This window comes from Triturus cristatus, chromosome 7 (genome assembly GCF_964204655.1).
Source record: "Triturus cristatus chromosome 7, aTriCri1.1, whole genome shotgun sequence".
Classification (NCBI taxonomy): domain Eukaryota; kingdom Metazoa; phylum Chordata; class Amphibia; order Caudata; family Salamandridae; genus Triturus; species Triturus cristatus.
This window is the reverse complement of record NC_140590.1, coordinates 1140588300-1140605867: the sequence shown is the minus strand read 5'-3', so window position 1 is coordinate 1140605867 and position 17568 is coordinate 1140588300. Positions and strand designations below refer to the sequence as shown.

At 43.5% G+C, this 17568-nt stretch overlaps 1 protein-coding gene across 2 annotated transcripts in view; it reads right to left on the bottom strand.

The window, feature by feature from the left end:
• Window positions 1-17568, bottom strand: part of NSD1 (nuclear receptor binding SET domain protein 1) — a 1235760-nt gene that overhangs the window by 1049903 nt on the left and 168289 nt on the right. Inside the window, exons 1-2 of one of the 2 annotated variants that reach the window (XM_085618317.1) lie at window positions 5129-5235; window positions 3775-4565 (exon numbers count right to left, since the gene is read on the bottom strand). In XM_085618317.1, the coding sequence (XP_085474443.1) occupies window positions 3775-4548 (774 nt within the window). In that variant the 5' untranslated portion in view covers window positions 4549-4565; window positions 5129-5235. Of the gene's footprint in view, window positions 1-3774; window positions 4566-5128; window positions 5236-17568 lie in introns of those variants that run through there. The other variant, XM_085618316.1, reaches the window with a different exon arrangement.

The window sequence follows — 17568 nt, the reverse complement described above, 5'->3', positions numbered from 1 at the left end:
TTGGGGGCTCTACTCGCAAATAATAGCATCAAAGTTCACCAATACGCCGAAGATACACAACTCTGCTGAAAATATTCTATGTCCATCAATCACTAGCTCTACCTCATCTAGACCGGATGTCCATCGCCTACTTGAAGCTCAACTCCATCACAACAGAATTATGTTATTTGCCAACAACAATATGCAAGAAATAGTACAAAATTGACAGAAAGGCATTAGCTTTGATGGCTTCCAACCCAAACTTAAACTTAATGCCAAGTCACTAGGATTCACCCTGGACACCAACCTCACTCTCAGACAACACACTGCCAAAAATCGTCTGGTACAATCTCTCACCTCTAAAGGAAGTGAAACCGTTTCTTCCAGAAAAAGGATTTAGAACTGCTGTGCAAGCCCTTGTACTCTTACATCTGGATAGTAGCACATCTCATCCAGGGCCTGAAGAAATATGATCAAATCAACTCAATCATGATGAACGTCCACTGGCTCCCCTTGTCAGCTCACACCATCCTCATAACCAGCTGCATCATATGTAAAGCAGACACGACTAGTGCTTCTGCTTATTGTTCAGACAAGCTCACCATCTATGGTGGCTCTCAGCACACTGGTAGCCAGTACATCATCATAATGGAGACTAAGAAATATAAAAAAGAAAGAAAACAAGGGAGCAGGCCGTTTCCATCTATGTACCCAGGAGCTAAAACAGTATCTCTGTATCCATCAGACCACCCCAAAGCTGCTCCACTTTAGGAAAGAGTTGACAGTGCACGTCTCTAAAAAACACTTAATGCAGTAACACTGCAATTCTGCTCCCAAAAGTCAGCTTGCCTTTGACCCTTTACATGGCTCAGCTACTATTAGGCTAGGTTGGCACTATACAAATGCCTCAAATTTATAGAGAAATAGCCCATAACCCCCTGTAAAATATATGCATACACTGCTTTAAGTAGCTACATACGCACTGCACAAAGAAGGAGATTATCTATACCACATTGTTTTAAAAAATAATCACTGAGGAAAAACCTTTGGTAAAGAGAGGGTAAAGTAACATGAAAAATATTGCCTTACACTGCAGCTGAATAGCTGCAATGGTTACAATGTAAAAAATAAAACTTCTCAAATTTGTTAGTTAAAAAGAGGAATAAACATAAGCCTTCCTCATGGCAAATCTCATGACCGCACATAATATCACAGATCACAATTGACAACGACATTAGGATGACATCACATTTAATCTCATTTTTGACTTAACTGATGAGCACCGTGTTTACTAATCACAAAAACATTACTTGGATGGAATGAGACTGTGTAGTGGGGGGGGGGGGTATCACATTGCGTCCAATGTGGGGGACAGTTACAGTCCTCCTTAGAAAAAAATATTTATGGTCTTTACCTGAAAAGAAAAGAAACAGCAAGAACGAGTTGTTGCTTCTCTAATCTAGGTCGCCCACTACACTGTTTCATGGCATCCCAATGTATGTGCCTACGGTTTTCTAAGGAGGATTCTCTGTGATACCTTAAAAAATAAACCTTCCTCTCATTCCCAATTCTTATGTATACATCTGTGGCTATGCAAACCTTGTTATTCACAGTGGTATTTACTGAAAGCGTGCACCACTACAGCCATGATCCTTTGCCGTGTTTGAAGGGTGCCTGCCAGTTGGTCACTAAAAGGTCATTTCATGACACTCTAATCTAGAACGTTTGGTTTACTGTACTCAACTATAACTTTTAACGAAGTCGCTCACTGAACATGTAAACAGGTTATACGGACACAAACATACACCGAGGAGAGACGAATATATAGATATGTTTTAAAGGGCAGCCTTCAATGTGAAGAGGAGACCAATGTAATCCATGATGCCTGCCACCTGGTTAGATTTCTAAAGCTTCCATCCAGGATAAATGTACATTCAATTTATCCGTTTGGAGCTCGGTTATAAGGTCAGAGTGGTACTAAACAAAAAAAACATCTGTACAGATTAAATACAATCATGGCAGTTATAGGTTGTAACGGATATATGAACAATTAACGATCCTCGGGCACTGGGCGTGGCCAAAGGTTATATGGTTTGAAATGGACATTGCGGGGAAAAATACACAACAACGGTGCTATAGATATATAGACGTAAATCTACTTTAGTGGACACGAGGGTTGTGGCTTTGCAAATTAATGCGGAGAAGCTGGGTTTCAAACGTGGTTCAGATTACAGTGTAGACCGTTTCACGATTTATGTAGAAGTGAAACAAGGGTCAGATATGCATTGAAATGGGCGAATGTAATGTTCAACGTAGTTTATTTTAGGATGTGCTGCAGTGTGGCCTCTAACACGTCCGCTTTTGACTGTAAAAACAAAGTATAGAGTGGAGACACTCAATAGCCAGGACTGTTCTTAATATAGTAAATGTTCCTTAAGGATAAAGTGCATCTCATAAAGCCCATGCGAATGTCTAGATTCTTTCGTATGAACTCATGACGCATGGGTACCAGGGAGGCAGAACTGTACAGGATCATTCTGTTCTGCACACTACTGTAGGAAAAGTGTGACAACATTTAGCAATAATCCAATGGCTATAAAGTGAAACAAGCCATTCTTGCGTGTTTACAATACTGAATTAAAAGCACCCTTCTGAGGTAGAGTACCTCTCTACCCACTTATCTAGCACTCGCCCAACGTCCACTTTCAACCCAAACGCTTTGTTACTTCGCTCGGTGGCGAGCCCCAGACATTACCTGACCATCAACACAACTACAGCTGCCAAAATGTGGGGACTCTCGACGTCCATATCGTCGTAGGCCAGGCTTCAATAAACAGTCACGTTAAGAGCCAACTGTTTCCGTTTTAGGCCACTGGAAACAGAACTCTGACCAATGCATAACTGACACGCCCACAGACAAGTTTGCATACTGCCTGTCACAATACTCCATGCTTATGGCTGGTAAGTGAGCACCGAGGTCCTAACCAAGTGGCTTTCCTTTTAAGAAAAACAATCTAAAAGTACTACTCTATATAAATGCAATTACAACACTCAGTGGGGATATGAGCACCCCCACCCCCAAGACTAGGGGCTTTTGATTTATAATTAGGTATTCGCAGAACTCGCCTAACGAGGGAAAATCAGGAACTCATGCCCACTAATGGCATAGTGCAACCAATGTAAGTGAAGTGTATGTGAGTGATGCGACCCACGCTTGAGAGCAACGGGATACACAGACCCTGGGAAGATACAAGGTAATTTGTGTTGATGGAATCTCCCCGGGAGTATTTTGCACTTCGTTCACAAATCTTTAGATTTCCATCTACTAACTTACTCTAAATAAGGCGGGTCATTTCTCTGCAAGAAAATACGTACTGTGCTGGTCCATTACCAGTTATCGCTGCGTACAAAAATTAACAACAAACCTAAGGGGCTGCTTTAAGGCAAAAACCAACACAAACAATTGCCGAGAGAAATTCGCTACCTGCAAACCCTTTTTTGCGCAAGGATGTCATGACACTGTGGGGGAGGGGCACTGCGTGGAGTGCTCACTCCAAAACAGAAGCAATTCTTCAAGGGAATTTAAGGAGAGGTAACCTAGAGAGAGACTGGGTTGGTTTCGAGAATCCTGCGGATCCCACCGGAAGCAACTGAAGTACATGTGCCCGCCCACTCTGGCCTACGCGCAGTATGAGTGGCTGCGCTGAGCTCTTTCACATGAAACATTCACAAACTCCCATTCAAGCTAGCTCCCAGCCACCAATGTAAATTGTGTACCAAAAATAAATCGCTTACAAATTGCACTACTGTGGTAGACGTGGGGCTGCTGATGACGACCTGGTTCTCGGGGGAGGACATCAAAGGGTCAGACTCTTCGTGGTCCTGGGGGTTGTCTCTGCTCGGAGAGAATGGAACAGAGGACGCCGTAAGCACGTCCAAAGGGATGAAATCTGCCAGAGCGTTATCCACCAAAGTGAGGTCTGCAGGGTACGATAGAGGATCTGTGGCAGTCCTGTTTAGGGGAGAATTGTCCCATCCCGTGCCCCCTTGTTTCCCCCCTGCGCCAGTCTCCTGTGGATGCGTGAGTTTAGTTCTCGGCTTCCTTGCTTTGGGAGCTTTCGGCGTGCAGGTTCCTTTCTCAGCGGTTCCTGCACGGTCTGACATGCCCGCTGCAGCGCCCAAAGGCTCCACGTGCAGCAGCAACCCGTTCCTGACAGCCTTTGACATCTTGAGGGTGACCTCGGGGGGGAGGGGGCACGGAAGGGCCCGGCTGGCACACAGTGCCGCCGATTCAAGTAACTCCAAAGTGCAGTGGTTGGTGGGGTCCCGGGACCCGGACTCAACACCATCCCCGGGAGGGGTCAGACTGTCCCCGCTGATCATGGAGGCAAGGTCCTGCAGTCTGCGCAGCGGGATGTAGCAAGAGGCGGGGTCCTGTCCCTGGGTAGGCCTGGGGGGCTCGGCCAGACATCCATTGGGGGGTTCTGGAGCGTCCTTCCCGAGGGGGGCGCTGCTTCCCACCAACACAAGCACGCTGTTCCGGGTAGGCAGCTCGCAGGCCTGGTCCATGCTGCGTAGACATCCACCTGGTAGAGAGAAACAAACAAGGCGTTACAAAGGGCTCAGCCAAGATGGCAGCCGGGGCGGCAGGCCTGGCCTGCTTGGCCACAGTGATGCGTGCGGGCATAAAACGCAGGGGAGCTGCAGGGAAACGGGGCGTGGGGCCGGCATCTGGGGGCCGGGAGTAGATCACGGGAATGAGCAGAGTAGCACCTAGTCAGTCCAGCACGCTCCGCCATGCCGGTGCAATCACCCCCCCCTGCCTGAAGGATGCGGGCAGCTGTGCTCAGGAGCCCAGGCTGCGCTGCACACATGTCCCTCCACCAGGCAGCGCACAACCGTTGCACGCCCTGGCGTGGCTCGCTGTAGACACCCCCCTCGCCTGGAAGGTCTTGTGGGTCCCTCCCTCGGGATGCCCTTATCACACTCCACTTCTCCCCTCCCCCGAAACGTCTCCCCGTCACACTGCCCCTCTAGACAGGGGGACTCCGTGCAAGGCCCGTGAACGCGCGGCCTTGCAGACGGCCCCTCCGTCGTGGGGGTGGCCTTACCGTGCACACCGTACCCCCCTCCCCCAGGATGTCCTCACCGAGCCGGCTGCTTCCCTGCACGCCGCCCCTCCAGGCCGGGGGACGTTGTGCAGGGCGCTCTGCTCGTCGGCCTCCTCCTCAGCCTCTGCCAGTGAACTGAGCTAACCCGGGCGGGGGGCGGAGAAAGGGAAGGCGGAGGGAGGGGGCAGTCCGAGAGCGCGGCCCGGGGCTCACCTGCCGGGTGAGCCGCACCTTGAGGGGCACGAGTGAGGTGCAGTGAGACAGTACCTAGCACAGTGCGCGGCAGCAGGGCCTCTCAAACTGTCCTTCAGCAGCCTCGCAATCTCATTTCACTGCAGGAGGGCCTCTTAACGCTACTGCAAGACGTCTTACTATGGAGCAGAAGGGCCTCGCACTGCACTGCTGCCAGGCCCTTCGCACTGCGCTGTAGAACACCACCACTGCAACAGCGCCCACGCCAGTATACTCTGCGAAGCTTACACCACTAAACAGTCCCACCGTGTCTTGGTAAACCCCACTCACTGCACTGCCGCCAGAGTCGCACTGCATTAGAATCTCGCTGCGCTCCAAACAATCGCCAGCCTGCACTTAGACAACTCTTGCCCTGCTTTCAGACCTATAACAGCTATTGCCACAACAGGCATCTTGCGAAGTTTATACGCAAGACCACCCCCCACACACGCACACACAATGTTTTAATTTATTGGTCTCTGCTGCAGGTCCTATTTCAGACGACACTTTTAGGAGTGCCTCTATAGAGACTGCACATTTTACGGCAGTATAGTAATAACTTCTTACTGGAGTGAGGTGTCTCTGGCACTGCTACAAACACATTAACACTGCACAGCCACAATTCCTTCCCTGCATTGCTAATACGAACACTACAGCCTAGCGCTCATACAATATCCACATAAATACACTGCCATGCAACTGGGCTAAGTGCAATCTTACCAGACACATCACAGAGCGCTGCAGTATCACAACACTGCCACAGGGCACTGAACCACTGCAAGGTTTCTTACACTCCACTGCAAAATCTTCAGCTGTAGTACCAGGCAACTCCCAAAGCACTTAAAACATAACTATGCAGTATAACTGTGCCATAATATAGTTCTACAGTGGAAGGGGCCTCACATAGTAAATGGAAGGTCATACATCGCACTGCTGCTAAGCCACCAGCACTGCACACATTGTTAGAACTCTATGAATTGTGTGTGCTCTTGTACTGCAGGAAGGAGCCCACAGCACAGTGAGAATCCTCAATGCCGTGCATCAGAACTTCTTATTTCACACGTGCCGCTTGCACAATATAAAGCACGGTTACCTGCACGGTTTCTGGGATTTACACGGCAAATCCGTGAGCAGCAGTTAAGCGGAACCTCATGTAACACCACTGTGGGACCCAAACTGTATCACTGCACTGGGACCCCTCAATGCAATAACCGGGGCACTCTGAGTGCTCTTATGACCCTTAAACTCCCCTGCAGGGACTCACTGCACTACAGAGACACTTGCTGTTGCACTGCAAAACTTTACAGTAGATCAGTGCTTCCCAAACCTTGTAGAACCACGACCCAATTTATAAAATGACAACAAACATTCGCAACCTACCTGGTTTTAATGGACACAAGGTGGGTGTTTTTTTAATCTAACTAAAGCATTGTATGGTAGCACACTGTCATTTATAGACAACACATTTTTCATCTAAATGGCCACAAAATGTGTACAGAGATACACTTTTACTGTTAAAAATATACTGCACAGAAATTAGGATGTGTGGAAATAGGGTTTCAGTGAATATTTATCATTTGTGCAACATAAGTGTCCTGATTTGTTTTGACCCTATTAAAAGCTTTGTTTCATCGCACTTCAGAATTACAAGAACATGAGCTTCATTTTTACTTTCCTAACTGCTGAACGTGTACAGTTAATTTACAGGTATTTACATTTTGCTGAGTGTTAAAAAATGACATCCTACAACCTTACCTTTCACGCTCCATGTGCCCCCACAATAATTCCCTTTACTTTTCCTTCTCTGACTGCAATCCCCATGTAAAAAAAGATAAGCAGCAATTTCACCTGACCGTTGACCTCTGTCTTTGAAGTGCAGCAAATATGAAAAGATGAATACAGAATTTAAAAGCAATCATAATTATTGCTTGGATTTCTACGACTCACCAAAAATTGGCTCTCAACCCACCTAGTTTGGGAAACACTGCAGTAGAGCACCAGTGGTTTCAACCTGCATTGCAGCAGGGTCTCACAATACTACAAGAGTACACAAATAACTAACGAAAAGTAGATATTGTGGATCTTAAAGACACTAGGTGCACAAACTCTTCTCAACTTCACATGGATTTACTTGATTCCCTGTTGTATACGAGAGCATAAGCCTTGGACGTACTGGATAAGCAAGAGAGATCACCCCACTTCTTAAGAACCCCAATGGAATGTTCTAATATAAACACTACTGCGTGTTAGTTTTCCAATGGCTACAAGCAGACATACTTATGCAAAATCACATAACTCCACATTGTCACTCACCTAGAGACAAATCGAATTCTGTTGACGATTGCTATGAACACATTGTAAACCAGCCAAACTAGAAAAGTTAGAATTTCTTTCTGGATAACCTCAATCTCTATGGGGTTACTCAGAAATATCAGGCCATCCAAAATGTTAACTCCTCCCTAAACACTTATCGCATTTAACACTTTTCTGGAATCCATACCAATACTAAAGGTGGGTGTCCTCAACATTCTCTTAGGCAAACCACACACTCTAATTTTCGATGACTACTTATCATAAGTCAGTTTACTTGTAACCCCTTGTTTTATTTCAAATAATTTTTATTGGCATATTAGGATATACAACACAAAAAGGGGAAGTAAAAGAAGAGAAATACAGGTAGTCATTTTAAACTCACTTAGTATGAGTGCTATTAGGTATAATCATTAACATGTACTGTCAAATTGAACATGTGTAGACATAGTTAATAGTATGTTCCTCTGGTGTATCATTGGTGAAAGGGATGTCATGAAGATTGAACAAATACATAGGTACAGCTTCTAGTATCAATTGTATACTGACATAAGCCTGTTATACCTGAACTATAAAACGTCCAAGGTGAGTGGTAAAACCCTACTTTAAAAAAAAGGGATTAATCCCCATGGGTCGCTACAGTGGTCGTAGGATGCAAGTATATTGTGATCGAGTGAATACTCAGGATCAGTGGTGTCTGGTATAGTGAGATTGGGTGTGAATAGATAGATGTCTTAGAGGACCATCATGGTGGTTTGACGGTAAGGGAGGATGCGTCCAAAGAGCCCCACATCTTCCTATAAGGAGAGCACCAGGAAGATAGTTTTAGAGTTATGGTGTCGGCACCCCTTAGAGAGATTAGTTCTTCCTGCCATGATTTGTAGGCAATCTGTTTGAAGTTTTTCCAGTTTCTCAATATTATTTTGCTCGCTAGAGTGAAAATTAGGTCCAGGTGGTCACGGTCATTGTCATTTTTTATTTGGGGTCTAGGGAACCTAGGATAAGATATAAGAAGTCTCTGGCTGGTCTAATATGCAAGTTGTGCATAATGAATGCAAAGATCTTATCCCAGTAGGATTTCAAGAAAAGGCAGTAGAATAACATATGTGGTAAATCTCCTACATGCAAATTGCAATTCCAACACTTGGGAGATTCAATGAGGTTAAGTTTGTGCAATTTGGCTGGTGTCCAATATGATCTATTGATATTTCATCTGTGAGAGTGCTGGCGAGATTTTATTCTTAAAAGGTGTCATATGAATGCGTTTCCAATCCCACATGATACATTTAGTATTAGTTTCACTTTCCCATTTCCTTTCATTGACCGTGCGTCGTTTACCTGGCTTACACATGAGTAGTTTATATATTCTAGACACCATGTGACCTGCTATGGCTAGTAGATTTAGTTTGATGGGGAGAGTAGGGGGTATCTGTTTTATAGGTTGTTTAGAGTTCTGAGCTTTAAGCTTAAAAACTGTACATAGATCTATGTTATTCAAGTTATTTTCTAGTTGCAGTGTAGCAAAGAACTTAGGGAGGGTATCGTTATACAAATCTTTTATCATATTGATACCTTTCTTTGACCAATCCTCCTAACAGATTGGGATTTTATTTATTCGCAAATTAGGATTATTCCAAAGTGCCGCCAAGTTTGATTTGCCTATTCTGACATCAGAGTGAATTTCTAAGTGCGTGAGAGCTTGTTTAGTGTTTTGGATAATGTATTTTGTGTGTGGAGGGATCGATGAGTTCATAGTCATAATGGCGGGTAGCATGATGTTTTTAATTAAATTTGCCTCGACTTCCACCCACAGGGGTGGTACAGTGGGTTTTCTATAAACCAGGCGGCCCCTTGCCTGCATCGGAAAGCAGTTTGGTAGTTCCTAAAATTGGGCAGTCCAACTCCGCCTTTAGATTTGCAATGTTTCAGTTTTATCAAAGATATTCTAGGCTTCTTTCCATGCGATAAGAAGTTGTTGAGGGCTTTGTTGATTTTCTTTATAAAGTCTTCTGATAAGAGTCATGGGAAGCATACTGATAAGGTAGTTAACAACAGGTGTAATCATCATCTTAGTCGTCTCTACCCACTCCACCACGATACAAATTTGGGTGACCAACCGTTAAGTAGATCAGAGACTTTCTTGAATGTGATTTCTTCATTCACTTCTAGTGTGGAGATAAGTCCATTGGTGAATAGTAAACATAGGTATTTAATTGGATCTGGTTGCCATGCTAAGTCCATGTCTCCCAAGATGTCTTTGCCCCCTAGGGAGTTAGGTAGTTTGACCTCAGTCTTCTCTCAATTGAGTGTGTGACCGGATATCTCGGCAAATTCATGTATCTCTCTCATTAGAGCAGGGATAGCAGACTTAGCTTCCCTCTACACTATTAAGACGTCATCTGCATAAGCGGCAACCTTGAATATTGTGCTGTAGAATTCCACTCCAGGTATGTCAGTGTTTACTCGTAGGTGCTGGAGGAACGGGTCTATGGCTAACAGGAACAGTGACGGGGAAAGAGGGCATCCTTGTCAGATCCCTTGCCAGAGTGTGAGTGATGAGGAAACGGCACCTCCCACTCTAACCTTTGCTTTAGGTTCATATTATAGTGCCATAATCATTCGTATTAGTGAGTCACCGAAGTTGAATCTTTCTAAGGTCATCCGGAGGTATATCCAATCCACCTTATCGAATGGCTTTTCTGCGTCTAAGGTAATGGCTACAGTCGGCGAGTCGATCAACTTAGCTTTCTCGATCGCGTGGCAGAATATTCCGGTATTGTCACTAGAGAACCTTTGTCTTAGAAAACCTACCTTCGAAGGATGGATAAGATTGGCAATATATTTTTGTACACGCAGGGACAGGATCGTTGCATACATTTTGCAGTCAAGATTAATTAGGGAAATTGGTCTGTAGTTTTTAGTGAGGAGTGGGTCCTTGCCTTCTTTAGAAATCACTGTGATGATGGCCTCTGCTGGAGTGCTTGTGACTTGGCCAGTCGATGTGAAGTGTTGAAATAGATGTAGAAGGGTTTGTGGTAATTGTGTAATGAGTCTTGTACAAGGTAGCATTGTGACCGTCGGGTCCCGGTGCCTTTCCAGATTACATTTTTTTTATGGCGGATTCAACTTCTTATGATGCAATATGGCCATTGATGGAACTAATTTCTTGGTCAGATAGAATATTGAGTTTTATACTATCTAGGTATCCCTTATTAATTGCGTGATTTGGTTTGCTGTTAGTGTCGTGCAATTTCTGGTAAAATTCTTGAAATGTGTCCGCTATTTTATATGGATTGGTATGGATAGTTCCTGTTTCATCTTTAATTGCATTTATCGCATATTTCTGCAATTTAAATGTTAGGAATGCAGCCAGTGATTTCCCTGCCTTGTTGGCATTACAAGTCTTCAGACTCTTCTGCTCGTTAATCCAGACCCCTGCTCGGGTCACTGATTATTTTATTGTATTCATATTTTTTATTTAGCATATTGTTTAGAGTCAATGGGTCCTTTTTGAGTATATGTAGTTTCGCGAGATCAGAAATTTCCTTCTCTAAGCCCTGGAGTTTCTCGTTTGCCTCCCTGTTCATATTTTACTTTTTTTTTTTTGTTATAACTACTCCCCTGATTGTACTTTTCATTGCCTCCCACCTGGTGAGATGTGTTTTGTCGACCTTATTTTCAAGCAAGTAGTTTTTGATTGTTTCTTCCAGAAGGGTTTTATTTTGTGTTGGGGTACCCAAGCACACGTAGAAATAAGGTTTGCATAGATTATTACATCAAGTAACAATTATAACACAATAAGTGATTTTCCGTTTCTTTCTTGTAGCTTTCTTCGTTTAATATTCTTGATTCATAGCAGTTTCACAGTCTTCACAGTGGTTTCCAAGCCAACACGTGTTTCGTCGCCTCTAGTAATATTGTACATGCGACTTGTTCACGGCTAGGTACAAATTGATATGGTAATTTACATTAGTTAAACTGATTATTTAGGAAAATGCATACATTTGTTAACATTGTAAACAAATGTGCTCCCAGGGTAAGTGTCACAAATTATGGGTTCTTTTCGTGGGAGGTGGTATCCCAAGGCTATAGTGTACTTAGCATGCACCGTGAGGTCAGGTGAGTACTAGCCTTATAATATCCGTTTGTGACCAATCAGATACATGTAGCTTTAGCGTGAGTGTGGTGTGTAGTGAAAAAATCTATATATGTGATAGAAATCCGTTTTTTTGTGATGTCTACTGATAACGCATGCGATATGCAGAGCCAAAGACCCAGGTAGGTGGTAATGGGCAGTTGCAAATCATATAACCTCAATGTGGGGTATATCAGGCTGAAAAGCTATTAACTAGAAGATATGAGCAAACTGACCTGCACACTGTCTAATTATCAGTATCTGTAATGAGTGAAAAAAAGGGGAAAAGAGAAAAAGTACATGTGGCCATGAGTATCCACGTTAGGGGACACTGAGATCATGATGAACGTCACAGGCATCTGCCAGAGAGATACATACTTAGGGTATGACGATAATTCCGGGTCATACAGTCATGCGACGGGGGGGGGCCCAATCCTTGTAGGAAAACAATATCGGTTGGTGGCTATGTTCAGTAAAACAGCAAAGATCCCATCTACGGTCAACGAGACAAAAGTAATAGGTTCCTTGTGAGGAAACACTATTTAAATTAATAGGTGGTCAAAAGGACCCAATATGCGCGTCCCGAGTGCTGCTAGTGACTCTCTTACCTCCGAGTAGTGGAGAGTACGTCCGTAATATAAGACTGCCCCCATCCGCGTCTGGCTCCAATTCGAGTTGCCGTTAGAAAACACTCGGCATGTATTTGACTCGGAATCGGCAGTCACATGACCGGAAATTGGTCATGTGTACTAACACAATGAAGGTAGATGCAAGCGCCATGTCTAAGACTGTATCGGATTGCAAAATCAATGTGTATAGGCGATCAGAATGTGTTCATGTACATCGGTTGGGTAAGTCAAGACGTACATGTATATTTGCATGTATGAAACGGTAATAATCCCGAAACAGCGAAGAAAGGATGTTCGGGTGTACACATAGATGATAATGTTAGTGATCCTATCCTAAAATATCCATGGATGCGTAATATATCTAAAGGCCATCAGAATGTCGAAACTAGGTAAATCTAAAATAAAACGTCTGGTTGCAGCAATATGTAATCGAAAGGCGGCGGCCATCTTGGGTCAGGATGTGCCCCCGTATTAGATTAGTACGCGAAAAAAACGGGAGTGAAGCGCTGGGGTCAGTTTAGCTCGATATTTGGTATGAACACAGAAAAGCCAAATGCGGTTAGCAAAGTTAGTATTCGAGCTGACAGGCGTATATCAGAATTAATTTGAAGTTATATACAGGCTCTTCTAAATGTTAGTACTATCTTGGGGGAAGGGAATATTGCCCAAAAGTGGCAGAGCTGGCATAAACTTTGAGGAATTGGGCATAAACTATAAATAGTCTATATCAGCGAACCTCAGAAGTTGAAGAGAATACGTATATATATGAAGGGCTACACATATCACTGTGTGTAATTTAGTGAAAACATGTGAATTCTGGTTTTCAGTGATTAAGGTGCAGGGATGGGTGACATCTTAAGACGTAATATACGTATATGTTAAAAAACTTACAAAGCATATGTACAAAATTTGTGCCATTATCAGAGATACTTCATTACTGTGTATACATGACAGGGATGATATGTCTATATGGTTACATATGAGGCACTTCTTTTATTTACCAAGGAAATAATGCATTTCATCATCGACATTCATCCCTATATCGGTCGTACGTAGTTTAAGGATCCAGGATGCTTCGTTCCTGCGGAGTGTAAGTTCTCTGTTACCCCCTCTGGGGTTTCTTACTGTCTGCTCTATACCATAGAACAGGAAGTCCTTATATACACCCTGGGATTGGCATTCAAGGATATGTGTCGCGATGGGATATCTGCGGTCACCCTGCTTGACTGCCCTCATGTGTTCGCCTATCCTGATACGGGGGCACATCCTGACCCAAGATGGCCGCCGCCTTTCGATTACATATTGCTGCAACCAGACGTTTTATTTTAGATTTACCTAGTTTCGACATTCTGATAATGGCCTTTAGATATATTACGCATCCATGGATATTTTAGGATAGGATCACTAACATTATCATCTATGTGTACACCCGAACATCCTTTCTTCGCTGTTTCGGGATTATTACCGTTTCATACATGCAAATATACATGTACGTCTTGACTTACCCAACCGATGTACATGAACACATTCTGATCGCCTATACACATTGATTTTGCAATCCGATACAGTCTTAGACATGGCGCTTGCATCTACCTTCATTGTGTTAGTACACATGACCAATTTCCGGTCATGTGACTGCCGATTCCGAGTCAAATACATGCCGAGTGTTTTCTAACGGCAACTCGAATTGGAGCCAGACGCGGATGGGGGCAGTCTTATATTACGGACGTACTCTCCACTACTCGGAGGTAAGAGAGTCACTAGCAGCACTCGGGACGCGCATATTGGGTCCTTTTGACCACCTATTAATTTAAATAGTGTTTCCTCACAAGGAACCTATTACTTTTGTCTCGTTGACCGTAGATGGGATCTTTGCTGTTTTACTGAACATAGCCACCAACCGATATTGTTTTCCTACAAGGATTGGGCCCCCCCCCGTCGCATGACTGTATGACCCGGAATTATCGTCATACCCTAAGTATGTATCTCTCTGGCAGATGCCTGTGACGTTCATCATGATCTCAGTGTCCCCTAACGTGGATACTCATGGCCACATGTACTTTTTCTCTTTTCCCCTTTTTTTCACTCATTACAGATACTGATAATTAGACAGTGTGCAGGTCAGTTTGCTCATATCTTCTAGTTAATAGCTTTTCAGCCTGATATACCCCACATTGAGGTTATATGATTTGCAACTGCCCATTACCACCTACCTGGGTCTTTGGCTCTGCATATCGCATGCGTTATCAGTAGACATCACAAAAAAACGGATTTCTATCACATATATAGATTTTTTCACTACACACCACACTCACGCTAAAGCTACATGTATCTGATTGGTCACAAACGGATATTATAAGGCTAGTACTCACCTGACCTCACGGTGCATGCTAAGTACACTATAGCCTTGGGATACCACCTCCCACGAAAAGAACCCATAATTTGTGACACTTACCCTGGGAGCACATTTGTTTACAATGTTAACAAATGTATGCATTTTCCTAAATAATCAGTTTAACTAATGTAAATTACCATATCAATTTGTACCTAGCCGTGAACAAGTCGCATGTACAATATTACTAGAGGCGACGAAACACGTGTTGGCTTGGAAACCACTGTGAAGACTGTGAAACTGCTATGAATCAAGAATATTAAACGAAGAAAGCTACAAGAAAGAAACGGAAAATCACTTATTGTGTTATAATTGTTACTTGATGTAATAATCTATGCAAACCTTATTTCTACGTGTGCTTGGGTACCCCAACTCTTGACTTTTGTTGCTCTGGCCACAAATCCTTTAGGGAGGCTAGTGGTTCTCCCTTACCCTCTAGCACCGTTACTGATTTAGAAATTTCACGAATACCGGGTGCACTCACCACAAGCGCCTATCATCTATTATAAATACCACTGCCCAGTTCAAAAAAAAATTTTATTTTGTGTGTTTGAGAGTACGTCGTCATTTAATCTCCAGAGGGTTTTTTTGAGGGGTGGTGTTGAGTCCGTGATTGTGAGGGAGATGCAAGAGTGAAATGACACGAGCCTTGGCTTAATCGTCGTTGTTTCTATCATGCTAGTTGAGTTACCCGAGATCAGTAAATAATCGATGCGGGAGTAGGAGTTATGTGGAAAGGAATAAAATGTGTAATCCTTTTCTGGAGGGTGTTGTAGACGCCATGCATCCACCATGTTAAATTTGCTGCAAACTGTTTTAAGAGCTTTGTGTGCTTTATTCGGTCTGAAGTGACAGGTCGAATGCCTATCTAAGACAGGATCCAATGTGAGGTTAAACTCCACCCCTAGCACGATTGTGGCTATATCAGGGATCAACTTAAGATGTTCAGCGACGTCATTCCAAAACCCTGGGTCGTCAGTAGTGGGCGCATATATATTGGCTATGTAAAACTCTGAGTTTTGCTTATTTAGTTTTGTTATGACCCATCTCCCTTTTTTGTCGGAGGTATGCGAGATAAGATTAATTCTAGCATTCCTCGAAACCAATGTCAGGATGCTGTTTTTTTGCCGTTTGCTGGAGAGCAGGCAATTTCGGTGAAAAGATGACTCCTGAAAGAGTTGGAGATGTTGGCATCCAATTTAGTTTCTTGGAGGAGAATAACGTCCGCCTGTTGTTTGTGGATATAATCAAGCAGTTTCCTTCTTTTGACAGGGTGGTTCAAACCCTTAACGTTCAAAGAAATTATTTACATTTTTTGTTGGGTTTGCGGAGTCATTTGATATGATGTGAGGCTTGCAGTCAGTGTTTCCATCGGGAGATCCACCTTAAAATGGGGCTGGAGTATCCTGCGTATTGACTTTGTGACTAAGACAATATCAGACCCTTCCCACCTATGCTTCATCTAAGAGCATCCCATAGAACATTGGTCATGCTAGACACCATAGTAATTACCTTAGTGCTCAATTGTGTGTGTGGGATCACATTAACGTATCCTTGGTTGCGGGAAAACAAAAGGAATTGTGTGTGCGACCGGGGCCAGAAATGAAACAAAGGACAAAAAAGCAGGTGAAAGAAAAATCTTAACCCTCCCGTCTCCCCCATTACCCTTGTCCCACCCGTTAACCATGAAGCTAACAGTTAACATATAACATTTAACATTCCGTAACCGCTAACAGTTAACCTTCTATAAAAGAATTTGTAAGCGAGCTAAGGAAGCCTCGCGTCGCATCGCATCTTGATCTACCTTATCGGTCAGCATAGTTGTCGTTGATGGCGCAGATGAATATTTACGGTGTGCATAGCGACAGGGTAGGTCTATATCCACAGTACAAGTAAGAAGTCTTTAACATAAAGACATTTCATCCGCTTGAAGTAAGAGCAGCCTGGTCTAACTAGCGTAGTAATGAGTTGACATGGTAATGAGTTGGCCTAGTGACTTTAAAAAGTTAAATATGCCTAAATTAGCACAATGTAATATGAGTCACAAGGTTTCAGAGAATTAATCCCTTGTTCTGGGCATTGACTATGGGCTCTAAACTTAGTGATCCGCCGCGTGTTAATCAGGCGACGTGATTTTAGACAGCATAGTATAACAAGTCTAATAAGAACAGCTTAGCTATAAGCACTGTATAATAGAAGCAACCATATTCAGAGCATTAACAGTTTGAACTTTATCCATTTCAAGATATTCAAGTTATTAGAGTTATTCAAGCATTTCCTGGAGCAGTCTGGCTTTTACACACTCTTTCTATAGTAATAAACACTTAATCTAGCTAAACACTTAGTCTAGACACCGAGTCTAGGCTTGATATCACCTCCTGATCTCCTCCTGCTTTACTGTTTGTTATCCTCCATGATCCCATGTTGTCATGCTCTCATGTTTCATGTCACTCAAGCTGGCATCTTGATCTTCCAACTTTAGTGGTTACTACTGTGCGGTCCTGCTGAGCTTTTCTGTGTGGATGTATCTATCTTGTGGTCGTCATCGTAGTCAAGATATTTCTTCAATGATAAGTGATCCGAGAAGAAGTGGGACTTGCCCTGCACCACAGCTCGATATTTGGCCGGGCCCACAAATGAGAATTGGTATCCAAGGGATCTCAGTCTGGGGCGAAGAGCGAGAAACTCTTTTCTAGTATCCACAGTTGTTTTGGAGTGGTTCTGTGAAATCAAGATCTTGTTGTTATGCTAGAGAATAAGTTGTTTTTTCCTCATAAAAGA